Source organism: Carassius gibelio, chromosome A7 (genome assembly GCF_023724105.1).
Source record: "Carassius gibelio isolate Cgi1373 ecotype wild population from Czech Republic chromosome A7, carGib1.2-hapl.c, whole genome shotgun sequence".
NCBI lineage: Eukaryota > Metazoa > Chordata > Actinopteri > Cypriniformes > Cyprinidae > Carassius > Carassius gibelio.
In genome coordinates, this window is record NC_068377.1 from 31,729,507 (window position 1) to 31,757,281 (window position 27,775).

At 36.2% G+C, this 27,775-nt stretch overlaps 2 protein-coding genes across 4 annotated transcripts; one reads left to right on the plus strand and one right to left on the minus strand.

Annotated features, from left to right (window-relative positions):
* Nucleotides 1-28: 28 nt before the first annotated feature.
* On the plus strand, nucleotides 29-17,146 carry LOC128017226 (arf-GAP with coiled-coil, ANK repeat and PH domain-containing protein 1-like). 2 transcript variants are annotated; one of them, XM_052602506.1, is made up of 24 exons: nucleotides 39-289; nucleotides 447-744; nucleotides 2,617-2,674; nucleotides 3,606-3,725; nucleotides 4,448-4,501; nucleotides 4,643-4,701; nucleotides 4,919-5,102; nucleotides 5,239-5,283; nucleotides 5,402-5,497; nucleotides 8,334-8,408; nucleotides 8,507-8,619; nucleotides 9,201-9,252; nucleotides 9,528-9,628; nucleotides 9,791-9,902; nucleotides 10,157-10,356; nucleotides 10,445-10,514; nucleotides 10,644-10,738; nucleotides 10,842-11,035; nucleotides 12,503-12,553; nucleotides 12,661-12,833; nucleotides 12,952-13,061; nucleotides 14,349-14,459; nucleotides 14,587-14,642; nucleotides 16,335-17,146. In XM_052602506.1, exons 2-24 carry the CDS (start codon nucleotides 692-694, stop codon nucleotides 16,427-16,429), a joined length of 2,277 nt encoding a protein of 758 aa, XP_052458466.1. In that variant the 5' UTR covers nucleotides 39-289; nucleotides 447-691; the 3' UTR covers nucleotides 16,430-17,146. The 2 variants fall into 2 exon arrangements, with proteins under 2 accessions (XP_052458465.1, XP_052458466.1); XM_052602505.1 differs by having other exon boundaries at nucleotides 29-744.
* LOC128017227 (monocarboxylate transporter 13-like) lies at nucleotides 16,984-27,775 on the minus strand. Of its 2 annotated transcripts, none has more exons than XM_052602508.1 (6): nucleotides 27,647-27,775; nucleotides 24,520-24,761; nucleotides 24,269-24,412; nucleotides 23,924-24,180; nucleotides 22,614-23,139; nucleotides 16,984-20,983 (listed from the first exon to the last, which is right to left on the minus strand). In XM_052602508.1, exons 2-6 carry the CDS (start codon nucleotides 24,755-24,757, stop codon nucleotides 20,715-20,717), a joined length of 1,434 nt encoding a protein of 477 aa, XP_052458468.1. In that variant the 5' UTR covers nucleotides 24,758-24,761; nucleotides 27,647-27,775; the 3' UTR covers nucleotides 16,984-20,714. The 2 variants fall into 2 exon arrangements, with proteins under 2 accessions (XP_052458468.1, XP_052458467.1); XM_052602507.1 differs by having other exon boundaries at nucleotides 27,553-27,677.

A 27,775-nucleotide genomic window follows, 5' to 3' on the forward strand; every position in this document is an offset into this window, starting at 1 on the left:
TTGTCGGTGCAGCAGAATCCGAAACCCGGAAATAATGTGCGCTCGCTCTAAGTGGGGTGGACCAACTGTGGCATATTCAAGAGCGGAAAAAAAGTTCTCCTGCGAAGTGCAAACAAGTTTCAGTTTTACAAGGGAAACGTAGACGGACATGCTGTTTGATGAGCTGGAGCACGAATCGATGTATAAACTACGAACCTGTGGACTAATAAATGGAAGAAACGCGCAGAATGGAACGTATAATGAAAGCGCGCTCTTGAACATTTAGGAAGAGATGAGGCCATAATTATCGGTACGGTTTACTTCATTTGCTTATACCAGAACTCGTTATTTTTGTATTTATATTATTAACAAATTATTATTATTTTATTGACTTGTCGCTCAAGTGAATTGCCTGAAAAAGACAAACTTGGGTTTAGTTTTGAAAAGATGCGTTTGGCTTTCACAAGGCAACACCCGACTGACCGGTATTTATAGCGAAACCTCCAATGGAAACGACTGGTTTAAGTCATCTTTTCTAAACGATTCCTGATGTTGTCAGCACGAGTGCTCTCACAGCGTTGGACGTTTACGGCATAAAGGAACTTTATTAGGACAAACCACATACAGAACTGTGAGGAATTGCACATAGCTACAGAACTGTGAGGAATTAAAAGAATTGTTCGCATCGACTGTGTCCTTTATAATTCCCAAAATGACTGTTAAACTGGATTTTGAAGAATGCCTGAAAGACTCCCCTCGATTCAGGTAAGCTACTTGGTGTTGTTGTTTCTTTTCTTATCACTGTGAAAATATTCAACATAAAATAATGGCAAAAAATAATAATGCATACTGCACATTATACACCGTTTTATTTTTATTTTTATTTTTTTACAAAAGACAGGTCACGTGCACCACATTTAATGATAAACTTGTCTGTCATGTGCAGAAGGGATGACGTAGCAGGTTTCTTTCCGAGCAGTTCCAGGATCAGGTCAATGGATTCAGCGTAATGGTTTTGCCCCGAGCGTGCTTGAATAGAACTGATCTCAGATCAGCGCTGAGTGTAGCGCACAGCACTGGAAAGAATTTGCTTAGGTCACAAGGAATGAATGGGATGATGATTAAATGGGTCTGTGGACAGCAGAAAGGGATTTTTCTTTTCTTTTTTTAATCTTGTTAGATCTGTTTGACCATTCACATGAATATATAATGCTAGAAAATAGTATAGTAGCCTAATTTTAAAGGATAAAAAGTTTTAAGTTGTTTTTAAAATTGTCATATGCAACTTTTAGTGGAAGTTTCTTTCTTTCTTTCTTTCTTTGATTGGTTTGGCTGTAGATTTAGTGGGCAGCATAATGGAAAGTTTGAGTGCCATGTTTTAGTGGCTGCAGAGGGAACAGACTCAGAGGGTGTAGTGAAAAAATTAGGTCATCACCACTTAGAGATTTACTTGCATAAACGCACGCAATATGCCTTTTTATCTGTCATATGCGGATATAAACATACAGAACCTGAGGAACTCGTCTACACCAAATGCACAGCCGTGCACGGGCGCTTTTGACCTTCGTGCACAGAAAGCAACTGAAAAGAAATAGTTTGCATAAAGATGTAAGAAGGCCGCTGACACAAACACATTCGAGGCCTAGTTTACTTCAGACTGCGGCTGCCTCCGGTTGCTTAGTAACGGCTGAGTAGTGGTGGGGGAGCAGGAAGTGAGACGAGAGAGATACTGAAATGATAAACAGGAGACAGGAAGTGTGTATTAGGGGTGGATTGCGCTGGAAACTACAACTTTTTCATAATTACACACACACATTCATGCACTAAAAAGTGCATTTATGATGAATACACATACATGTAAGCTCACATTACACATTGAGGCTGGAATACATGATAGATTTTAAAACACTAGGCATCATAAACTTGCCAACTTTGTAAAGACAGAAACTGCGCATCTTAGAATAAATGCCTGTTGATTACACAGTACCAGACACTCAAATTATTCCGACCACGACAAACTCACACGATTACATGCACTTCATTACTAAATGTGTTTAAAAATCAGCTCAAAAGTGTTCGATATCCCCAGACCGGATAGAATCATAGTCTGAAGCTAAAAAAATCTTGATCTGTGATCATCATACACTTTGTGATTTTCTGTGAAATCTGTCAGCTTTGAAAACTTGCTCTGAGTTTCAGCAACTAGCGTCAATTCGTAAAGTGTGGGGAAAATCATGTAGTGTTTTCCAGCCTATACAAATGTAACAATTTTCTAAAAAATGAATGTATTTCAAATTTTTTTTTGTAATATTATGTTTCTCCGTTACTATTTCTGTATTAAAATTTGAATTAATGTTTGCTTGAATATAAGCATCTTAATTCTATGTCTGTTAACCGTACATGTGAAAAAGCGGGAAACCACAAAGAGCTGAGCTGTTTTACTGTGTGTTCAATGAGAAAGTCTGATGACACACACAAACGAAGATTCACTGATACAAACACACATTTGAATACAGATATAAATGCACACAGTATCACTAATTGAAATAATAATAGTCCTCTTAATACTTCCCTTGACTAACTTGGTTGTGTTTTGTGCAAGTAAATGGTAAAAAGGTATCTGCTATGTTTCAACAGGGCAGAAATCGAGAAGGTGGAGGTCAACGTTAATGAACTGGAGACAAGACTTGAGAAGGTGAGGAAATGCTGAAAGACTCACCATTCATTGTAGCATCACTCTGACTAATGTTCAAACTTATAAACAAACCAGCAACACTTACATATAAATGTCAGCACATAACTCGTTCTACTAGAGACATTATTCATACCTCAAAACATGTGGCTTGTTGAGGAGAAAAGTGAAAGTACTACTACTTTTCTAAGTGCTCAGGCTTATGATGGTTGCCCTGCGCACGATAAAACATAAAAACGGTGAAATATTTAGAGATTTGGGTCAGTATTTATTTTTTAGCAGTTTTGCATGTTCAAGCACCATACCCACTCACATTTTCTTTAGTCTCTGCTGGCCATCTGATAATAAAGGCTTTTAATCTGAAAGAGTGCCATGGCTATCCTAAAGTTTTCTTTGATGGACTATTATAAACCCTAGACCAGAGAGCACCTTGACTTTACAGTTCTCCCAGAGATGCACTCTCTACTATTGGACTTTGTTTGAAGTCTCTGCTACTCTTTTAAACCATAACAGATCACAGTCTCATATTTAGACTCAGACCATAAATACACAATTAACACCCAAATATCCTTGCTGCAGGTATATTGTTTTAAACTTCAATGCTCAATTCCCTAATTTGAAACAAAGTCATTGTTCCTCTCTTCTGGCATGCATCTCCCGCACTACGGTCTTGCAAAGAGGTATAGTATTGTGCAGAGGAACCACTAAGAGGAATTGCCAATAGAAAAGCTTTTAACCACAATCCAAGATAATTTCCCTTGAATTGAGTAGGCTGGCTAGTTTCGGATCAAAAACATTCATCTCATGAAAATTTGTTAAACAGTTGCTCACAAAATTCGTTTGTAAAGAGTTTTGTAAGGTTTATGCTGTGTTATGAATAATATGACATTATTTAACGTCCTGAAAAGAAAAAAAAAAACGTGTGTTTGTGTAGTTGGTGAAACAGTGCCACACTATGCTGGATGCAGGCCGTGCCTATTGCCAGAACAGTAAGAGCTTTGTAAATGGCCTCAAAGAGCTTGGAAACCACTGTTCTGAGGACCGAACCATGGGGGTGAGTGTATCAACGGATTTCAAATGAGCTTTTCTTACTGTACACAAAACCCATGTGGGCTAGACGATACCTGAGATGGTAAATGAACATGTGATCACCCATAACAGCATCAAAATAAGAAGGAAGTGATACAAAATTATCGTCATTTCCAGATCTTTACAATTGCTTTACAAGTGCTAACAGAACATGTGTTCCTAGACATTATAAAAAAAGAAAACATACCACATTTAAATGACTTTTTAAAAGTTTATTATTTTTTAAAGAGATTATAACATTTGTTCAGCAAGGATGCATTATATTGATCACGTATAAGTCATTTATAATATTAAAAATTTCATGTTTTTAACATTATTAATAATAATAAGAAGAAGAATAATAAGAAATGTTGCATCTAGCACCAAATCATCATATTATAATGATTTATGAAGGATCTTGTTACTCTGGAAATCCAGCTTTGCCATCACAGGAATAATTTAAATTTTAAATATATTAAATAATAAATTATTGTAAATTGTAATAATTTTCACAATATTACTGTTTATACTGTATTTTTGATCAAATAAATTGTCAGGATAAGAGACCTCTTTCAAAAACAGTAGAAAATCTTAATCTATCTTAATGCTATATTGAAAATGCAAAAGGAAGATCCTGTGTAGCTCTATGAGTTGAAAATGATTGAGAGTTAATAGAATCCTAACAGAGGCTGTGCTTCTTTCTTTCAGGAGTGTTTAGAAAAGTTTTCTAAAAAGCTGTCAGATATCGTTAGCGCTCAAGAGGTGAGTCAAGTTCTTTGTTTTTACTTCTTTACTGTTTCTACTAGTAACCAGTGTACCAGAGATCTGTCTGGGGATCCTGTTCCTGTTTTTACTTTTCTTCTGGCTTGTGTCCCATTCCATGAATGATACCTCTCCCAACAGGAGGTGATTGAAACCACACAAAAGTCTGTGAAGTTGAAGCTGCAGAATTTTGTGAAAGAGTAAGACGTTTTCTTCCTCTGGCTGGTTACGAAGGCACATTTGCTTTTCTGTACCACTCTATCAATAACATGAAGCTGTCTGTAAACGTATGCATGAACTTTTGAGTCACAGTTAAGAAAAATGCTGAAATCTCATAAATTTTTCCTTCCCTTTATTACTGAAAGAATGGTTTTATTGCGATTTATTAAGCTCTTCTCTACTGTATCTCTCCTGAAGGGATGTGAAGCGTTTTAAGGATGTACGGAAGGAGTTTGAGCGTAGCAGTGAGAACCTGGAGGCGGCACTGAGCAGGAACGCACAGGCACCACGCGGGAAACAACATGAGGTGGAAGAAGCCAGTAATAACCTCCTGAATGCACGCAGAGCCTTCAGATCAGGGGCACTGGACTATGTGCTGCAGGTACAAACATATACTTCCATATAAAGTGGTCTCAAAATATATTTGGACACTTGAGTCACATTTAAATATATAAATATCTTTGCATCATTGCACTATGTGGGCTTATATTTTATTTTTTTTTTCCTCCTAATTTTAGATTAATGTCATTGAGTCCAGGAAGAAGACTGAAATTCTAATGGCGGTATGTGTCAAGATCTAATATATATATAATTTGGAATTGTATTATAACGTTCAGGACTGAATGGTAACTTACAGTTACTCTTGCTTGTGTGTTTGCCTTCGGTGTGAATGTCTGTTAGATGCTTTCTCTCATGGATGCCCAGTTGTCGTTCTTCCAGCAAGGCTACCAGTCACTCACAGAACTGAAAAACTACCAAAAACAACTGAGCGATGAGGTAAGATATTTGTCTGTCGGTCTGTCTGTCTATTCATTTATCCATCCAGTTGAAATGGATGCCAAAAGCATGGAAAGCTGCTTGGATACATCACTGAAAAAAAGAGGAAGGAAGGTGGGAAGGGAAAAGTGGGAAGTACCAATTAGGACAAATGCAAGTGTCGTTTGGAAGGGGAAACATATCAGATTGAGCATATTGTAAAGTAAAAAAATTCAGAAGTTACAAAAAAGAAGACAGAAGGTCTAATGACAAGAATGTGATGGTACAAACAGAGATCACATGACAGGAAGTTTTCTGTCAGAGTGAGCAACAACAGGAAACAGTATGTATCACACAAAGTTTGTGTGTGTTGGCAAACACTTTTGTGCTTGCAGAACTGTAAAACTGCTTGAAGAATAGCAAACACCAACCAGTTTTATAAAGACCAATTGTTGGACTTAAATCTTACATGCATATTCTGAGATCTGTTTTCTATTAATTCTACTGACGAGTTACTTGAGATCAAAAACTGCATATTTGATGTTTAAAAGCAATTGAAGATTCATGTATTTATGCAGCAATGTTTTAACACATGCAATGACTTGATGTTACCGAGGAGCATGAAGCTGAAATGTAGAAGTTTTAGACAGGAAACTTACTCACCTCCTACTGGCCTGCGAAAACCACAAAACCTGCTCATAGCTTCCTGAAAGCACAGGATATGGTGAAAAGCTTAGCGATACAAATGTCAAGAGAGATCTCTAGAGCCTTTTCATAGCAGTGATGTTCATTAGAGCAATATACAGATTAAAAATGAAAAAAAAATAGAAACATTGTTGGGATAGAGGAACAATTTATAGATAAAAATGCAATCACTGTTGAAAGAACCAGTATTGAATTAATATGTGGTAAACTTGACTATAACTTAATATTGGCATGTAGATGTCTTCAGTCAGGCCAGGACTTTTATCAGACATGTGAAGTTTGGTGCAGATTGAACATATTTGAGTTAGTGTAAAACATGACATTTCCTGTTGCCAACAGGTGGCACTATGAATTATAACTGATTATTGACATGTAGATGTAGACCAGGGGCTAAACTAGTCTAAATAAAAGTTTATGCAACCGCCGCCAAGACTCTGCTCTTTTGGGGCAGATCGAGTTACAATAACATTTTTTTTTTTCATAACGAAACATCAAAATTTGTCAGGTTGCCAGTGACATGCCCTTTCGACAAAACTCAAGATCTTGACATTTAGAATCACAAAGGCCTTATGATTACACTCACCAAATGTAAAGATGAACCGATTAAAACTGTAGGAGTTCTTTAAAGTACAAGAATGGCAAAAAAAATCGTAGAGGGTATTCAAAATGTCTGACTTCCTGTTCCATTTAGGACCTCGCTCCAAGAGACTTTTTTGTAGATATTGGGACATTACATGAATGTACTGAATTTTGTACACGTACGTGAAAAGTAGCAGGAGGGACGGTTTGTTGAAATTTTATAGGTGCCGCTATCAAACTGTTTTGAAACGCCCACGCCCAATTCTGAAACCCATAGCAGGTGTACATTTTTGCCAGTTCTGACACATGTGCAAAGTTTCATGAGTTTTCGAGCATCTTTAGGCACACAAAAATTCGCTTCACTTTGTAGAAGAAGAAGAAACAGAGCAATTCCAAGAGGGTCCTCGCAGCATTGGAGCTCGGGGCCTAATTAGAGGGGGCTGGGAAAGAGCTGTGTTTTTATTAAATATAGTGTAAGAGAACCAGGGCCAAGAGGAAAAGCAGTGTTTTAATGAAGTGACAGCAGAGAGCGGAAAAGTGAGGGGGAGAGAACAGGAAAGTCTGTGGAAGATAACAACCGAAAGTGGAGGTGATCTTCATGACCTCTTCTTGGTATAGGTCAGGAAGTTGAACAAGGGCCAACATGTCTTACATTCTTTCACATTCAGTTCAGCCCTGAATGACATGCACTTTGACTTCACTAAATGTGGTCCAAAATCCTGTCGCACCCCAGAAAGACTACAATTATAGAAGACTTATCACCACAACTCTTGACTAGAAAAGTCACATAATAACTATAATAACTATAGTGGGGATTTAGGCTTGAGCCTCTTTGCATGTGTTTATAATTGTGTGATATACAATTAAACTTCCATTCTGAGATTTAGTTAAATGGCCCAAACCCCAGCCTCAAAGAGTTTCCCTCTTTTCAGGATTTTCTATCCTACCTGCCAAACATGCCCAGTTTGGATTTTCTGCTCAAATCTGATGTTTGTGTGGTTGTCACATGCTTTTTAAAATTGGTTTAAGATACTTGTCTAAACAGGCAGTGTTTCCTTGACTGCATGTGTAAATAGCCATTATAACATCCACAAAACATAATTATATATATATATATATATATATATATATATATATATATATATATATATATATATATATATATATATATATATATATATATATATATAACTTTGGACTTGCATTGACAATAAATGCATTTAAATGTATAAAATATATTTTATATATATTATTTTATAGGTCACATTAAAGATAAATCAAGCATGCATTTATGATGAAAATTAGATAGATTTATAGTCAAATAATTTCATTCCAACTTGACTTTTCAAGCAAAAAATATATATAAATCTGATTAGAATACATTTTATTTCTACATATAACAAAGTGACCTAGGTCAGAATTTAAAATGACAGTCACTGTGACTCTTTCTTGTTACACATTCATAAAAAAAATATACAAAAAAAAACACATTCAGATTTGGGCCACTGTGTTGTGAACACTGCCTGTGTAACTTTGGTTTAGACACAAATAATGTGATTGTCATTTTCTCTAGTATACTCAACTAGTCCTGAATTCTGCAAGAGAGAAAAGGGACATGGAGCAGAGACTCGGTGCTGTCAAGAAAAAGGTAGTCAGACTCTTAAGACACACACACCATTGTATCTGTACACAAAGACACTATACATGCATCTGAGGGAAGATATATATATGTGTGTCTGTCTTCAGGATGTGTCATATGATGACTCTATAATGGACTTCAGCCCAGATGCACCTAATGGCATCGTGATGGAAGGTTACCTGTACAAGAGAGCCAGCAATGCTTTCAAAACATGGAGCAGGTACAGCACTCCAGCAATTTATGATTTCAATCAGAAATATTAACATGATTTTAAAACAAATAATTCAAATGTATAAATGATTTTATTAAACATTCAATAATAATGTTTATTCATGTTAATATAATATTAATAGCAATCTAAATTAATTAATAAATTACTTAAAAATAATCATAACTTAGTGGTTTTAAGTTAGTTTATGGAGGTCTGTGATTATGCACTTATTTTTCACAATTTTGTTTAGCCATATTTTGAAAGCTGTCATAAATGATAATTATTTTATGTGTAATCATTTTATGTGCAGTTTTGTGAGCAATTGCAAGTCTTTCTCTGTTTGTCTCTCTTCATGTGTTTTTTTTTTTTTTTGTAGCTGTATTGTGGTTATAATTTTAATATTAAATGCATGTTCTTGTACATAGCTTAATTTGCTCTTTTACTACTTTCTCTTTTGCACATTTGGCCGTTGCGTGTGATTTTCAGAGACTACGAGTTCTGAGTTGAATTACAATCATATGTCTGATTGCATTATTAATACCTTACACGGCCATGATATGTGTGTGTGTCTGTGTGTGTTCATACCACAGGCGCTGGTTCTCCATTCAGAAGAACCAGTTGGTTTACCAAAAGAAACATAATGTAAGTATTAAAGAAACATAATGTAAGTATTAGATTGCCTAACATAAGGATAATCTAGCGTTAACCAATAGCAGTAATGACACATCAGTTTACACACACTTATACGGATACAATTGCACACCCATAAAACAGACTAAATATTGGGAATTGGAAATTTATAGAGAATTGAGAGGCTGTTTTAATTGTTCTCTTTTTTTGGTGACCTTATAAACATACCCAGCACATGCAGACCACATTTGTTTGATTTAAACAAGCTCTCTTTCTCTCTGAATCAGGAGCAGATCACTGTTGTTGTGGAGGACTTGCGTTTATGCACAGTGAAGCCCTGCAGTGAACAAGACAGACGATTCTGCTTTGAGGTCGTCTCTCCCTCCAAGTTAGTCTCTTTGTGTTTCTGTCTGTCAGAACTGGAATATAATGCGTATGTGTATTTGTAAGCATGCAACATTTTTCTGATTCTTGTAGTGTCTGGGCTCTCTATGTATTTAGACTGTACACAGTGCAGTAAACAGTGTGTGTGGTGTGTGTGTTTGTGTAGGAGCTGTTTATTACAGGCTGATTCAGAGCGACAGCAGCAAAGCTGGATCACCGCTGTCCAGAACAGCATCGCCTCAGCTTTCCAGGACAGAAGAGATGACACTCTTGGCCCTGTATGTCACACACATATATTTTTATTCAATTTGTAAATATTTTAGTGTGATTTCTCCCCACTTTTTTAAATGTTTTATTTACTTTTGAAATTACACTAGTATTGATTACTGTGAATTTTTTGTAAAGTTTTGTTAAGTTGAAAAAACGCAGAAGGTTTACTGTGAGAGGCAGGATTAAGGGTAGGGGTGGGTTTAAAGGTGTATATGTAATGTCTCCATTAAAATAGCTTAGTAAACCTGTGTGTGTTAAATAGAGAGATCGCTGTAGCTCAGTGTCTGGGGGGAGTGTGCGTCTGAGTTCAGGGGAGCCGGAAACGTCTGGTCGGGAGGCCCTGGAGGAGGTGCAGGCCATCTCAGGGAATGGGCAGTGCTGCGACTGCGGCGAGCCTGGACCCGACTGGGCCTCTATCAATCTGGGCATCACGCTGTGCATTACCTGCTCTGGCATACACAGGTATCACACATACACACACACACACACACATACAATTACATAATGCATCACATGAACATGCATCTGAATTGTTTTTTGTGTCTTGCAGGAGTTTAGGTGTCCACTTCTCGAAGGTACGATCCCTGACGCTGGACTCATGGGAGCCAGAGCTCGTCAAAGTAAGCATGGATGCCATGTTCTTATATCCATGTATGAGATCAAGTTTTTTAATAGTTACACTATTTTTAACTATCTCTCTTTTGGTCCATTCTGCTCTTGCTGTTTCTCCACTGTCACTATTTCTTCAGCTCATGTGTGAGTTAGGAAACACAGCCATTAACAAGATCTATGAGGCACGTATTGATGAGATCACAATCAAGAAGCCCCACCCCTCTAGTCCAAGGTACAGTAAAATATATACAGTAAATATTGGTGTTATAATTAAAAAAACATAGAAAATTGTGTTTTTTTATTAAATATAATCTGTATTTGAATTGTTTCTTCAGACAAGATAAGGAGTCATGGATTCGCTCTAAATATGTAGAGAAAAAATTCATCCACAAGCTCCCAGAGACTGGTCGAGTAACGGTTCTGCGGCGCTCCAGTGCCCGACGGAACCGAGAAACCACACAGGACAGACCCAACACACGCCCTGCCCTCAAACCCAAACCCAACCGAGCCACTCTGCCACGACTCACAGGTACACAGACATATACGGCTAAACACATGCTGTAATTTACACATTTACTTGCACAGTCAGGCCCAAAAAACTGTAGTTTTATTTGTATTTATCCCCTGCAATTCAGCATAGAAACACACGGTGTATTATTGTAATATAAGACAAAAAAAAAATCTGAAAAAAAGAAAGAACGTTTCTTTTAAAAAATATAGAAATACTTCACCCAAACGTTTTAAATTTGCTTAATATTTACTCAACCATTCAATCCATTCAAGATGCAGACGCGTTTGTTTCTTCATCAGATTTGAAGAAATGTATCATTACATCACTTGCTCACCAGTGGATCATCTGCAGTGAATGGGTGCCGTCAGAACGAGAGTCGAAGCAGCTTTTTGCTTCACAAGACGTTAACTGATGGACTGCATGCAATCACGTGAATTACTCGTGGATATGTTTTTATCAGCTGTTCGGGCTCTTATTCTGACGGCACCCATTCACTCTAAAGGTACTGTATTCACTGGTGAGGCAGTGATACAATGGTAAATTTCTCCAAATCATTTCTGATGAAGGAAAAAATGTATCTACAACATGGATGGCCTGATGGTGAGTGATTTATGATTAATTATGCATTCAATGTAATTAAAAACTAAAATACAGTATGTTTTTAGAAGTCCTCAAATAGTCATCACTTGGAATAATTTGACCATTGTGTCTTTGTGGGGGGGAAGAGATCCTGCATGCAGATGGAAATTAGATGCTAGTAAAGTTACTGTTACTGAAAACAAAGAAGGACACTAATAAAAAACCTTGCATTCTGTTGTGAACAAACTTTTATGTAGGTTGCAGTGAAGAGTGCACAAGTATGCTGAGTCAAGATCAGTTTCATAAACATTAAACTGTTTCCTCTTGTGGTTCTGTTTTAAAAGATGCAGCTGAAAGACTGAAGATGTGGCAGTGTAATAATTCATTGTAAACTAAACATTGCATCAGAGCGACATTAAACTTTGCCATGGAAGTTAGAAAATTCATTAAAAAAGGTCACGGAAAAGTCATGGTAATGAATGCAATTTTAAAAAGTCAATGGAATTACTATTGCCAGTATAAATACAGAAATATGCGAGCGTAACCTCTGTATTGGTCATAAACGACTGGGCAAAAAAACATGGAAATTTATAAGTCATAAAGCATGAGAACCAATACATATGTGGTGTCTATACACAAAGGTCTGTGTTTTTTGAGAAATAAATGTAAACTCTTTTGCTTCCCCTTTAAGTTATCTCTTAAGCAAAAAAAGTTTAACAATAACCAAGCTGAAATACAGTAAATCTGAAAATAGTATTAAAAAAAAAAGCTAAACTGTAGTAACTGTAGCTGTGATATGCACAAACAAGCTTGAAGACACTAGTTAATTGAAACGCTGAAGATAAGTGTCTCTTCCAGTCTCTACTGATCTAATCAGTGGACTGTCACTTGATGTTTCCCCTACAGGCCTGAACCCAAGTGACATAATGAAGAATTCCAATTCCAGCTCTCATAAAGGTTACACATACACACTCACACACACACACACACACATATGATATTCATGCATCTGACCACACAGACAACTCCTCACTCTCAATCTTTCTCTCTCTCTCTTTGTACAGATAATGATGAAGAGGAGGATCTGAGTGGTCTTCATCCCGGGGCTTTGCTGTATCGATCTGCGGCAATGCAGCATTTCCCTCTCATGGCAGATGCTCTGGCGCACGGCGCTGATGTCAACTGGGTCAACGTGGCTGAAGACAGCAAAACTCCACTAATACAAGCTGCTATGGTTGTAAGTGTTGGTGTGTGTGAGAGAGTGAGAGAGAGACAGAGAGAGTCCATTGTTCATGTTGTAAGTGTGTATTGCCTAAGAGTTGCAGTGAATAATCACTGTGTAATTCTCTCTGCAGAATTCCCTGGCAGCCTGTGAGTTTCTCCTACAGAACGGCGCTAATGTTAACCAGGTGGACTCAAACGGGAGGGGACCACTACACCATGCTACCATTCTGGGACATACAGGGTAACACAGGCTTAGATACTAGGGCTGCATGAAAAAAAACATATTCTGATTTATCTGCATTTGAACAATTGTGATACAAATTCTTAAAATCCTAGGATTGATCTTTTACTCTCCATCAGTGTTTCATACAACACCATCAAAAGTGGTGCACTCTGCTGTTGAATATATGATACTGCAGTTAAATTTAAAGCCTTGTGGGATAACAAGATTTTACTGGTGTTTGTGGTCCAAGAAAACATGATTTTCTATTAGTCTATTAGTGTTTTATCACAGACTGCACACACAACAAATTAATCATAAAAAGATTTAAATAAATAAAAACTGTAGAAAATAATCATTTTAATGCTACCTTAATTTTCATAGAATGATACATAAAAGCTACTACTAGTGTAGTCTGATTCACTGAATAAATGTGTGTGTGTGTGTTAATAATAAAACATACTGTTCAACAAGACAAACAACCTTTTTATATTCATTCATGGGAGTTTATGATTGTATAATAATTTTACATATTGTTATTATAATATAATAATAATGATATTATAATCATATATATAATATAATAATAAGTTTTGCACAAGAAATACAGGTAACACTATAGAATACTGGTCCATTAGTTAATGTTAGTTAACTACTTTAGTTAACATGATCTAAGCAAGAGCAATCCTTCTACAGCATTTATTAATCTTAGTTGATGTTAATTTCAACATTTACTAATGCATTATTCAAATCAAAAGTTGTGCTTGTTAACATTAGTTAATGCACTGTGAATAAGCATGAACTAACAATGAATAACTGAATTTTCATTAACTAACGTTAACAAAGATTAATAAATACCGTAATAAATCTATTGTTCATGTTTTGTTCATGTTAATTAATAAATTAACTAACATTAACTAATGGACCATTATTCTAAAGTGTTACCGAAATACAATTACAATTTGACTTTCGTTATTATCCACAGGGCAGTATTTGGCTGTTATTATTATGCATTAAGTACAAAATGAAAATAATAGAAAATGAACTGCATAGGTTAGGGCACTGTTGAACATTTGTTTGGTATAATTGGCATTTAATAAATTTGTAAAAACCTCCAAAGCTAAATCAGGATCGGCTTCCCTTAAGACATGATATGCCCAAATGAATCAGAATCAAATCAAATCTATATGAAATCAGAATAAAAAATGAATCAAGAGCTTGTGAAGCAAATGAGTATCAATACCCAGTGCTGCTGTCATACATGTATTGTCATACATATTTCTCAAATGTGTCTCTGTGTTGGTGTAGGTTGGTGTGTCTGTTTCTTAAGAGAGGAGCAGACTACAACGCAAAAGACATTGATGACAAGGATCCAATCGGCATTGCCATAGATGCTGCCAATGCTGACATTGTCACGCTGTAAGTAGACATAGATAGACAGAGAGTATCAGCTGAAAAGGACACTAATTAGCTTAGAGTACAGTTAATGAGGTTCTTCCTGCTAATAACTCAATTAACATATCATCCACTGTGGTTTTCCTCCTAGACTCCGGATAGCCAAGATGAACAAGGAGATGCGGGAGATGGATGGCACTCCATCAGGTCATTCTGAGGGGCGGGGCTCTGGTGGTGGGGGCGGGGCTGGGTCTGTGATTGGACACACTAAGAAAAGCTTTCAAACTATCAAGAACCATCTCAGTGGTCGGGCACCAGGTGGCACGAATTAACTGACTGTAAACTTAGATGACACAGCAGAGGAAAACTGAGCTTAACAGATAGTTAAAGAAAAGAAAGGACCGTATGTGAATTTGAGCACTTTATAAAATATATAGAAACACTGAATGTTAATAGATAACACTACGTTTCAATAGCAAGATATGAATCAAATGTCAGTGCTTTTAGTACCTGTGGTCAAGTCTTGATAAAATGTTATATAGTATGTTTTATTTTGCATTTACACAATGCTCGTTTGTATGGATGGTGTTTGTTCAGCTATTAGAAACACCTCAAGTGGAATTTATCGTGTTTTCTCTTTGCCTGTCATAGGCTTCAGATGATTGAAAAATCTGAATACTACTACATTAACCAGCTAAATTTGATTTATTAAATGTTCAGAGATACCTGATCAGGCATTAACAGTGTAAGATAAAGGTTAACTCCACAGCCGTTCATTACAGTGCTTGCAAGATATCTGCATGTTGAAATTTCTCTTCTTCTTCTGCTTTTTTCTTTACAATTTTCTGCAATTACATAATTCAACTTGAACTGTTTAACATAATGTAGACCCATCTTTTTGTATACATTTCCTGATTTAGAAAAGCTCCATTGATTTACATATCTATCTATCTATCTATCTATCTGCCTACCTTTCATTCCTTCCTTTAAATGTCTACTCGTTCATCTAATCATACCAAAAAACATAAAACTGCTATCTTGCAAGCACTAGTATTTCCTTCAGTAAATGCAAAGGATTCAGCTGTTGTAAAGGGAGGGCCATGAATATTTGTCATTGTGTTGGCTATCATCACCATTCAACCAACATGTGTACAGTTAACGATCATAAATATTTTGAAGTCAAATGTTCAGTCCCTGGTGATCATTTGCTGCGATCACTTTTAATTTAATATTTGGCTTTCCTGTAGGATTCTGTTACTCTGAATCTGATACTGTCATTGCATTGCCAGTTGTTTACAGGTGTGCTATCTTTTGGTGCTTAAGCTTTTTGCATCTGTTGCTTTTTGCATCTTGTTGATGGCAGTTTGTCCTTCTGTATCTCTGTATACAAATCTGTTTTTGCTGTTTGAGCGTGTGTGTGTGTGTGTGCATATGTGTATGTCCTGAGACGGGTGGCCAGGTGTCTACTGCTTGCAGTGTGTGTCCTCTGCAGTGCGTGCTACAGGTAATCAATCCACTGCTACCGTACGTCTTTATGTATGCATAATCGCTGCACTTATGTACAGTTACAAACCCAAATCAAAGCTCTTCCTCTAGGTGATTGGTGTTCTCATCAGGCTGATTCAAACATCTTTTTAGACTCCAGGTTTCGATCATTTCACATGCACGGGGATATATATAATTTACACTCTCATACAGTATATGATTGTAGTACATACTCAGTCTTGTTTGTTTTGAAAGTAACATTTTGAATGTAATGGTCTGTGAGATCATGTGCACAGAGAATCATGCAACAAATATGAAAGGATAAAAAAAAAAACAGATTGTTTAAATTTGTGCTGCTTATTACCAGTATTCAGCTAATAATTTCTCTCTCTGTGTATTTCTTTCCTCCTGCAGGTGATGACACCTATCATGATATTTTCAGGGATTTCTCCCAAATGGCCTCCAACAATCCAGAGAAGCTTAAGCGCCGTAGTACTGACATGAAATGAACCACCTGACCACTAGATGTCAATGTTATACACACACACACACACACACACACACACACTTAACAAAACCTCCAGTAGACAAAATGAAGTTGCCACATTCTATTGTTTTTCTTTGTTTTGATGAAAAGACACCCACAGTCAACATCTCTTATGAAATGCTGCTTCATTTGGTTTGTCTGCCGTACATGAGTGTGGGTTTATCCCCGTTTAGGATTTATGATGTCATCAATCATTTTGGTGTCTCCTGTCAGTTATTTTCATTGACCTTCTGTAGCTGAATAATTTATCATTTCAGCAGCTTCACATCCAAATGGTATGACAGCAAGACATCAAGCCAGACTGTAGTGATGGAGTGGATTGCTTCTATGTTTCTCATTTAGTAGCAATGAATTCTTCCTAATTTTTCCTCGAGTTGCTTTTCTTCTTTTTAGTCACTATGTTGTGAGCCACAGTGTTAATGCAACTTGAATGTACTTGTTACTTTGAGTGAGAGATTACTGTTTGCTTGGTTATTCTGTATAATTTTATTTTATTGTTTATAATTTTTATTTGTCTTTTTATAAAAAAAACAAAAACAAACAAAACAAAAAAAAAACATTTAAAATGGTTAATTGATGTTTTGTGTGCATGCATGCAATGATATAAGGAATAGGTATAAATGAATAACCATGAAAACAGTAGAATGTGTAGCTAAATAAATAAATGATTCATGACTTATGACTTATGTGACTTGCATTTCTGAGAATTTTGCAATAAAACCTGAAACACCTTTAACACTTGAACTATTATTACTACCATTCAATAGTTCAGGGTCTGTAAAAAGTGTTTTTTTTTCCCCCTCTCAATATTAAATTGTATAAAAAGGGCCAGTAATGACGTTACAAAACATTTATATTTTAGATAAATGATATTCGTTTGAACTTTCTATTAATCAAATAATTCTGAAACAATGTATCACAGTTTCCAGCATTGCTAATAATATGAAATGTTTATTAAGCAGCAGCTCAGCATATTAGAATGATTTCTGAAGGATAATGAGACACTGAAGACTGAGGAATGATGATGACAATTCAACTGTGCCATCACGAGAATAAAGGATATTTTAATATATATTAAAATAGAAAAATTGTAATTGTATTAATATTTCACATTATTACTGTATTTTAGATTTTTTTTTTAAATGCAGCTTCTTTCAAAAACATAAAAAAAATCGTACAACCCCCAAACGTTTGAATGAACCAGGGCCCTACAGTCACACTATCAGTTATCTGTATATATTTTTAACATATCCTGCTCAGTTGCATGTTCCTGCTTGTACTTCTGTCATGATATCTTAGTTTAAATGATGCTTCATAACATAATTATTTTATTTAAGCCTTTTATTTAACCACATTAAAACACAAATCTGTCTAAAAAACACTGGTTGGTACTGTACTGTTCCATTAAAACCCATATTGACATGCTGTGCACTTCTTGGAAAATTACTACATAACTTGAGAGTCATTGCCTGCTTTGGGACTCTAAAGCTAATAGAATTGCACTGCAGTATATTTTCTAAACTGATCCAAATTCATTCAAGTCTCACTTTTCACACTATGCAAGCATACTGGGGTCTATAAGCTAAAGAGTGCAGTGCATCTGTGATGTAAATCTCAAAGCAATAAGGCCCTTTCACATGAGTAAGCAAAGTCTGTAGCTGAGCTCATTGACTCTCACTCTGTGGAGATTAAGGTTCATGTGTTTGGTTTTATGAGAAGTGCATCTTTACATCAGCATTATTGACTAGTATTCAAAGAAGGTTTAAATGCATATACAGGTGCTGATCATATAAATAGAATATCATCAAAAAGTTGATTTATTTCACTAATTCCATTAAAAAAGTGAAACACACAGACTGATATATTTCAAATGTTTATTTCTAGATGACATGGCACTCCAAACCATCACTGACTGTGGAAACTTTACACTGGACTTCAAGCAACATGGATTGTGTGCCTCTCCTCTCTTCCTCCAGACTCTGGGACCCTGATTTCCAAAGGAAATGCAAAATTTACATAACTTTGGACCACTCCTTTTTGAAGCGAGACGCTTCTGACGCTGTCTGTTGCAAAGAGTGGCATGACACAAGGAATGGGACAGCTTAAACCCATCTCTTGCATATGTCTGTGCGTAGTGGTTCTTGAAGCACTGACTCCAGCTGCAGTCCACTCTGTAAATCACCCCCGAATTTTTGAATGGCTTTTGTTTCACAATCCTCCACAGGGTGCGGTTATCCCTATTGCTTGTACACTTTTTTTTCTACCACATCCTTCCCTTCGCCTCTCTATTAATGTGCTTGGACACAGAGCTCTGTGAACAGCCAACCTCTTTTGCAATGACCTTTTGTGTCTTGCCCTCTTTGTGCAAGGTGTCAGTAATCATCTTTTGGACAACTTCAGTCAGCAGTCTTCCCCATGATTGTGTAGCCTACAGAACTAGACTGAGAGACCATTTAAAGGCTTTGCAAGATTTTTTGAGTTAATTAACTGATTAGAGTGTAGCACCAGGTGTCTTCAATATTGAACCTTTTCACAATATTCAAATTTTCTGAGATACTGAATTTGGGATTTTCCTTAGTTGTCAGTTATAATCATCAAAATTTATAGAAATAAACATTTGAAATATACCAGTCTGTGTGTAATGAATGAATATAATATACAAGTTTAACTTTTTGAATGGAATTAGTGAAATAAATCAACTTTTTGATGATATTCTAATTATATGACCAGCACCTGTACATTAGTTTATGAACAGTAAATCTCTTGCATTAATAAAAATATTTTTTTAAACAAAAAGGTGTTGAAGAATGTAATGTGTAAAAAAGACTTTAGTGTGTGACACTTTGATCAATGAATCATAAGTGAATTTTGTTTGTCAGCGACCTCTGTGGAAAATGTAAATCGATATTCACTCTGAAACCCTTCACAATGTGCAAGATTCCCATAATACAATACTTCAAGCATCAATGAAACACACAAATCACATGGTACAATTCAACCCTGAAATTTCTATCCGACAATGCTAGCATGACAAAGAATATCTTGTGATCATCATCTTCTTCCATATGCATTCAAGAACAGTCCAGCTGTAATCAAGGTAAGGTAGAGCAAGTTGTGTGTAAAAAAGTAAAAAGGAATAATGCTCTACATGAGGAGCAGAACAGGATTAGCACTGCAATGTTAGCATTTATTTTGCCTTCATGCTTTCGTTTACTATACTGAAGTAGCCTCCAGCACCAAACTTACTGGCAAAACAAAATGCACTGCCTATATCTTAGATTTTACTTTATGTGACAGCATGTCAGGCATGTGCTGAGTCTGCTGACTAAGCAGTTTAAAGCTTGTGTGGAATCAAGGAACATCTTGCTAGCAGCCTTTATGTTTTACTAGCCATGAATACAAAATGACCCTTTGTTGCCGACTGACAAAAACCACAAGCATCAGTCTTTCCACCAAACCTTGAAGCTGTATTTGTGCAACATTATTAACTTTCTGTTAGAGAATTCCAGAGGTAAGTATGCAACAGTAATTTACAATAAAAATGTTAATAATTCAATTTAAAAAAATAATAAAATAAAATAAATAGTATTTGATATACAGCGCCATCCATAAATTCAGAAACGCTCAAGTCAAAGTGGCATATTTGGACAAAATCAGCAAAAATCCTTATTTGGTGGTGATTTTGAATTGACAATATATTTGAAAATGTATATATAAAACAAAAGTAATTAAGTAATTTAATTAAATGTAATAATAATTTAACCATATTTTAATTATTATTATGTAATCAAAAAGAATAGCTGTTCTTGATAAATGATAACTTGATTACTTTATTGTATTTGTCATGATAAAAAAAAATACGCTGGTATTGACCTATTATACAACTTTTGAAGGGCACCAATTTCATAGAGCATCTCCAAAAATGTATGTGTATACTTGCATTCATAAGGAATGATTAAATAATCCACATTTGTTTTGAACTTCATATTTTTTTAATTTGAGTTATAAAGTTTATTCTTATGAAATTACCCACTAAAAGTCTTACTGCAAAATGCATTATGAAACCAAAAATGCAATATGATTTGTGATTCCTATGCCAATAGTTGTCTCTATCCCATATGACAATGCAAAATAGTCTTCTAAAAACTACTACTATGACTACCACTGATTATTTTCTACCATCACACAATCATAATATTTCCCCTGAAGTAGTATAATGCACCATTTCCTGAGGTATTTTGTCTCTTTTAAAACACCTTTAACTCCTTTTCCGAGTAGGATGTATCATCCAAAGGGCACAGGTTATCAGGTACAGAATTTGAGGATAGAGTTTGTTTCAGTAGTCCATCTTCAATGGAGCCATCCTGAGACTTCCTCTTTGAAGGTGATGAGGATGGAGGGGCCGTACAAGACCAGAAATAGGGAAGAGCCATAGTAACTAACATACCTAACACCAGGAAACTTCCAGCAGCAATAAAAGATACTGTGTATGACCCAGTACAGTCCTTCAGCCAGCCTGGGAGGGAAAAATGGAGATGGAACAATCATTACATTGCTGAACGTGAACCTAAAGATCTGATTCAATGCCTTTTAAAGGAACAGTTCAACCAAAAATAATTCAGACAATATGATTTTTTCACTGGACAAAGCAATATTATGGATTGCCAGAAGCAACCGTTTGTTTTCTACAAACACACCCTTTTTCATTTACAATCCACTGGATTTGTGTGGATTATTGGAATGTTTTTTTATGAGCTGTTTGCATACCTGCCAACCTTGAAGAAATTTTATGAGTACTACAACCCCCCCCCCCCACCCCCCCACATACACACACATGCGCGCGCAGCCCACCGCTAATGTATGCTCCACCGTTGCACACACACCTGTGAGAAACCTATGAGATACCTAACACTATAATACATTTTACACACATAATATTCTTTCACCAATTAAAATTTATTAGTTACTCCATAACATATAAAAGTAGACCATAAATGTTATACAATTTCTGCAATCACTCCGAACATTTTGTACTGGAGGCATAGCCAATGGAAACTTCTTCCACCTGAAAATCTTGTCAGAAATAAAAGTAAACTGAGGATATTCTTTCTAAATAAATAAATCAAAACATTAAATAAATGTGCAAAACCAGCAGTTATCAATATCAAAATCAGTTTGCTAAAAACAAACAACATTTTTTTGTACAATTTTCCATGCAAAGTGTTTAAACTTTTGCATTGTTTAACTTGTTAAAGGTTGCAGATTTGGCTTTTTTAAGTAGTGCATCAGTGAAAGTCTCTTTGTAACAAATGCTGCTTTTGGAGGCAATCATGACTTTTCTTGTCACCAGAGAACTAAACATCTCTGTGCTCATATTAATAGATTATCATTCATGTTGAAGAGAGCTGAGAATTTTTTTTTTTCAGGTTTTTTCGGGGGAATTAATTGAAAGAACAGCATTGTTTGTTACATTTGTTACAGTTACATTTATATTATTTACATCAAGCTTTTGAATGGTATAGTATTGCATATTGTTATTGAAACTTCATAATGTTTCACTTGATTATACATTTACTCAGGAATTATAGTTTGGAAAAAGTCTAGCTAGTAAAATGTTTATACGTTATATGAAAACTAGTACAAGTATATAAATAAATAATAAAAAACTTACTCATGTTTATGATCTCTGCTGAGTAAAGTGCTTCATTCTTTTTTTCTGAGGAAATCCAAATCTCAAATACTCAACCACATCACATTTTGGGGTGACTTATATCTTATTCCTCTCATCGCGAAGCAAACAGTAAAATAAAAATAAAATCTTTATTTAACATTAGAATCTGAATAGAGCGTTCGGCGCGGGGGCGTGGTCGAATTCGAAGATAATGAAGGGAGATGTGAAAAACGGACAAGACATTGCGTTGTTTTCATATGGATTACTTTATCTCTGAATATTTGTTTTCGGCAGCACTTGTTTAGTTTAAAAGTAGACCTGTTAATCTTTCCATAGATATCTCTCTCATGTCTCTTCATTGAGTATTCACTGAGTTACAGTTCATTTTAATGACGTGTTTGTAAATGAATATCAAAGCAGACAAAATAACCTTATCTTTAAATAAAATGAATGTGATGATCTCATGAGCTCCTACCAGACAGTGGCGCTCCCAGCAGCCCTCCAACACTTTCTATGAGTTGCAGCAGGCCAAGGGCTCCCAGCACTCGACCTATGCCCACGATCTCCGGTAACAGCGCAAAGGCCAGCGGTGTCATCGCTCCTGCACAAAACCCATAGACCACACTAATAACAATAAGTCCTGAGTAAACCACAGCAACAGGAATGAGCATCAGGGAGAGCCCCAGTAACCCAGTCCACACCACCAGCATGTGCGGCATCCGTATTTTACCCAAGTCCGAGAACCAGCCAGAGGCTATGCGACCCACGATATCTGCCACACCGGTTACAGAGATTACAAAGGCTGCGTTGTACTCAGTAAAACCAATGTGACGGCTGTGGGCGACCAGATGAATGTAAGGGATGAAGTAGCCAGCATTGAAGAAGGTAATGGCCGCGGCATAAGTGAGGAAGCCTCTGTGTGAAAGCAGGGAGAGCTCAAAGCACTCGAAGATACGGGACAATAAAGAAGAACATTTGTTGAGCTTGGTCAAGTTTTCAGTCTGAGAAAGGCACAAAAAGAAACAAGCCAATATAGTAATTTTGCCTCAAACATGTTAAACTGCAGAAAAATCACTATATATACTGTATAAAAAAGAAAAAAACTTTTTGATGATTATAATATTTATTAATCACTAATTGTTTAATAAATGAATTATTAAAAAGGAAAATATATACACTCCACCATTCAAATGTTTGTGGTCCATTAGATTTTTTTTATGTTTTTAAAAGAAGTCTCTAAAGCTCATGAAGGCTGCATTTATTTGATAAAAAATACAGGCAAATCAGTGACACTTTGAACTGTTATAATTATTAAAAATAACATTTTACTGTTTAAATAAATTTTAAAATATAATTGATTCCTGTAATGCCAAAGTTGAATTTTCAGTTGTGCTGCCTAATATTTTTGTGCAAACTATGATACATTTTATTTTTATTTCTATTGTCTGCTGAATAGAAAGCTTTGTGAATTTTTTTTTAATCTTTTTTTGTTGTTGTTACTTTTTCCATCGGAAAATTCTGCATCCTAGTTATTAATATTATTTATGTGGAAATATTTTTTTCAGAATTCTTCGATGAACTGTACATTCAGAACAGCATTTATTTGAAATAGAAATCTTTTTTAACATTAGAAATGTCATTTCCAGTTACTTATGATCAATTGAATGCTCCCATGCTGAACACTAGTATTATTTTCTATTTAGAAAATCTTACTGACCCAACTTCTAAATGGTACGTATGTATAGAAAATGTCATTAATTTATTCAGTAACATAAAAACACACACCTTCAACACAACCTTTGGTTTCCCTAGAGGACGAATAAGAGCTCCACAAGCAATCATGTTGAAGCTGAGGCCTCCGAGGACCAGCAAAGCTCCACGCCAAGCATAGACCTCTACTAGATACTGAAAAAGTGGAGAGAAGGCGAAAGAGGCAAGACCGACGCCTGTGAAGCCCAGGCCTATGGCTAGAGATCTCCGCTTGGTAAAGTACTGCATTACTGATGCAACTGTAGGAGTAAAGACCAGCGCCCAGCCTAAACCTGACAGACATTAACATAGAAAGTAAAAACACAAATCAGGATTCTGACATTGGTTAGTATTAAAGACACTCTTTACAAGTGCATCTACCTGAAATGAATCCCATGGTTAGGTAAAGATGTAAAAGAGATGTTGCCTGGGAAGCCAGAATGAATCCCAGGCCTGAAAGGAATCCTCCCATCATGACAACTGGACGAGTTCCACACACATTAGATGCAGCTGTGCCTATTGGACCTGCAGGGAAGCATATAAAATTAACTGAATGCTGAAAGCCAAAGTGTGTGGTTTGACCATATTGTGTTTGTTGATATAGACATGAACAAATTAATGAGTGAACTTACTCATTAGCTGTTGCATGGCCAAGCCAATAGATGTTATCCAGGACACCGCCTGGGCACTCTCACCAAAGTACTGCACAAACTCCACAAAAAAGATGCCCAGACAGCAGATGAGCCCGAACACCAGGGCAGAAGACACGAAAAGAGACCCCACCACCACCCAGCCCCATCCACCATCAGGTGGCGCCACCTGTGGGGACGACTGCTGCTCTTCCTGCGTCTTCTGGGGTTTTTCCATCATTGCACTGAAGAAACAGATTAAAGAAATAGTTCAATCAAAAATGAAATCAGGTCATGCAAGATGTAGATGAGTTTGTTCCTTAATGGGAACAGATTTGGAGAAATTTAGCATTGCATCACTTGTTTACCAATGGATCCTCTGCAGTGAATGGGTGCCGTCAAAATGAGAGTTCAAATAGCTGATTAACGCATCAAAATAATCCACATGACTTCAGTCTATCAATATACATATTGTGAGGTAAAACCTGTACGTTTGTAAGAAACAAATCCATCATTAAGGCATTTTTAATCTTTCAACTGGTACTGCCAAAATACCAGTCCATATGCATATTTCTCCCCTGATTCAGACAATACAATTTTTTCACTGGACTCGTAGATTTTTTTGTCAATTTGGACAAGTTATGTATTGATACACTTCTTTAAATCTTTTCTGATGAAGAAACAATCTCATCTACATCTTGGATGGGCAAAGCGCGAGTAAATAAAAATTTTGGGGTACATGTCCATAACCTTCAACAATGTCATAGACAACATTAAAACATCTTCAACCAAAAAATGAAAGTAATAAGGTTACCAGTTTAAATTCTAAAACGAAGAAGATGGGTGTCCATTCTTATTAGGCCTGGGCGAAAAATCGATTGAATGATTTAATTCGAATTTTTTGTTACAGGCGATTTAAAAAATAAGTAAATCGAGTTTTTGTGTAATGGCGCATTTTTGCCTCCCCATAGCGTTGGCAGTATGGCAAGCAACAGCAACAACATCACAGCACACACGAAACAGCAAGCGACAACATGGCTACCGGTGAGAGTTGGAAGTTTGTTCCCAAGAAAGGATTAACATTTTAAAATCGTAAAAATTGTTTGGAACTGGTATGGGTTTGCTGCGACAGACGTGGAGCAAGAGACCCCAGGCTGCCTAAAGCCCATCGCAGTCAAAAGCAGCAGCACCAGCTGAATTTGAAAATGGGGGTTACATTTGTCTTGCTTTTGATTAGGGCTCCTCCGATCACGATCGGCCGATCGTTTTGCGCATCTCGTCAGTAAAGCCGGTTTTCTAATCAGATTAACGATAGGCTGACTTTTGATTAAATAAAAGCAAAATTTGCTTTAAGTTGTCTGCTGTTTGTACTTATTGCTTTCCTTAAGTAGGGGGGAAAATTGGAAAAAAAAATCAGAAATCGAATTAAAAAAAATAAAATCTGAGATTTTTTTTGGCCATATCGCCCAGCCCTAATTCTTATCCAGCTTTAATTTCCTCTAGCACACACACACATACCAGTTTGTTATTTTGAAAAAGTAAAGTCTTTTAATTTAGTCTGTAACAAAATGTTGATCATGAGGTGGACTGCGCAAAAACAAAAGTCTCAAATGAATCACGATGTGGGAAGATAATGTTGCCCAAATTTTCACGCAAAGAAAGAAGGCGTATCTTTTATTCTTGCTGATACCACCGGCGCCATGTTGTGTAGATGCTGTGTGCTTCATTGTGAAAGTGAAACTACTTTGTTTGTCCTTTCAAAAGAGGATACAACTAGAAATCAGTGGTTAAGTTGTATTCACAATAGTGTTCTGTCTGCAGCATATTTTATGGAGGAAGAGGACTGTTTTCTGAACCAGTAGCCTACAATGCGTCTGTGGCACAAAGGCTGTTTCTATAAAGTTGGGCAGTTTCGACTTTGCAAGGACAAACTGGCACTTCTGAATCAAAGCCTGTAAGTATTTTTTTTATATAAAAATTATTTGCACTGATGATTAAAGCACAAGTTTTGAGCAGTGTAGAGTAGTGCTTATGTTTCTCAGATCACAAATGCAGACATGATTTTATGTTTACACAGCGCGATAAGCAATGCAACATGTAAAAAGACAGTAGAAGTCATTATAATCAGAAATTATGTCCCCACTGGATGCAACAAATGCATTTTTATTGGGTTTTATTAGTTTTGTCTAGTTTTGCTGGGAGATCACAGTATGTTAAGGGGCATAACATTTCCGTCACACATTTGAGGGATTCGCCAATTACAACACACTGGATAGCTGGCCAATCAGAGCATAGCTTGCTTTTTCAGAGCAATGAGCTTTGTCAAAATTGTCCAGTTTCAGAAATGCGGGGCAAAGAGGACAAAAATACTGTACATTATATGGAAAATAATGTGTTTTCTGAACCTTAAACCGCATAAACACATTGTATAACACTACATACACAAATGTTCTTTTTAGACATTTAATTATACATTTAATGGTAACCTAAACTAAATTCTAAACTCTGTTTGTAAAGAAAAGTATTCCACAAATCAATACCTGCAGACAGAGAAGAATATCATAAACCAGATAAATTCAGATTAAATGTATATGTAACATGACAAGCCTCCAAAAACTGTAATGAACTACTTTACATGAAAAATGCATAATATATGTTTAACTATTAAAATACAGCTACCTCAAAAGCACATTTTTTTTATTACACTACACTAGAATTACACATTACTCTATTTCAGTTTTAAATATCGGTCTACATACTTGATCTCTGGATGTGACAGAATATAACATTAAGCGTGAGTCTTGTTGGAGAGTGACGTGGAAAAAACATCTTTTTCTGTGTCTCGTCATTTTGCATTGTTGATATTTAAGTATACTGTTACATGACAGTGACAAAGACGTGATTTAGTCGACCAGACTGAATGTCATATAATACACGACCCTAACGTAGTGTAAACTAAAGCAAGCAAAATATAATCCGTTTGAAAATGCATTTGTTTCAGGTAAATATGTCTGGAACAGACCGTTAGTTACCTACCCATAACTCGATCACTCTTTCCTGTCAACTCATTATTAGGTCAAATCAGATAAGCAGCTTCTTTTTTTCAAATGCATTGATAAGCAACACTCACTGTTAAGCACATCGTCGACGGGGACTTTCTGTTTCACCTGCTCGTGACATGAGCGGCTCTTGTGCTATTATTCGCACGTGCGGTTTAGTTTCAGCGAAGCTCCGCCTCTAGAGCGCGCTCACGAGCAAG

Bases quoted from the DNA above. Each gene is read 5' to 3' on its own strand.
- LOC128017226 (XM_052602505.1), top strand. From the start codon at position 692: ATGACTGTTAAACTGGATTTTGAAGAATGCCTGAAAGACTCCCCTCGA. The intron at 10,515-10,643 runs GTAAGCATGGAT...CTATTTCTTCAG, and splicing joins GGGAGCCAGAGCTCGTCAAA to CTCATGTGTGAGTTAGGAAA. The intron at 11,036-12,502 runs GTACACAGACAT...TTTCCCCTACAG, and splicing joins CACTCTGCCACGACTCACAG to GCCTGAACCCAAGTGACATA.
- LOC128017227 (XM_052602508.1), bottom strand. From the start codon at position 24,757: ATGATGGAAAAACCCCAGAAGACGCAGGAAGAGCAGCAGTCGTCCCCA. The intron at 24,413-24,519 runs GTAAGTTCACTC...GCTTCCCTGCAG, and splicing joins GGCCATGCAACAGCTAATGA to GTCCAATAGGCACAGCTGCA. The intron at 20,984-22,613 runs GTAGGAGCTCAT...TTTCCCTCCCAG, and splicing joins GCTGGGAGCGCCACTGTCTG to GCTGGCTGAAGGACTGTACT.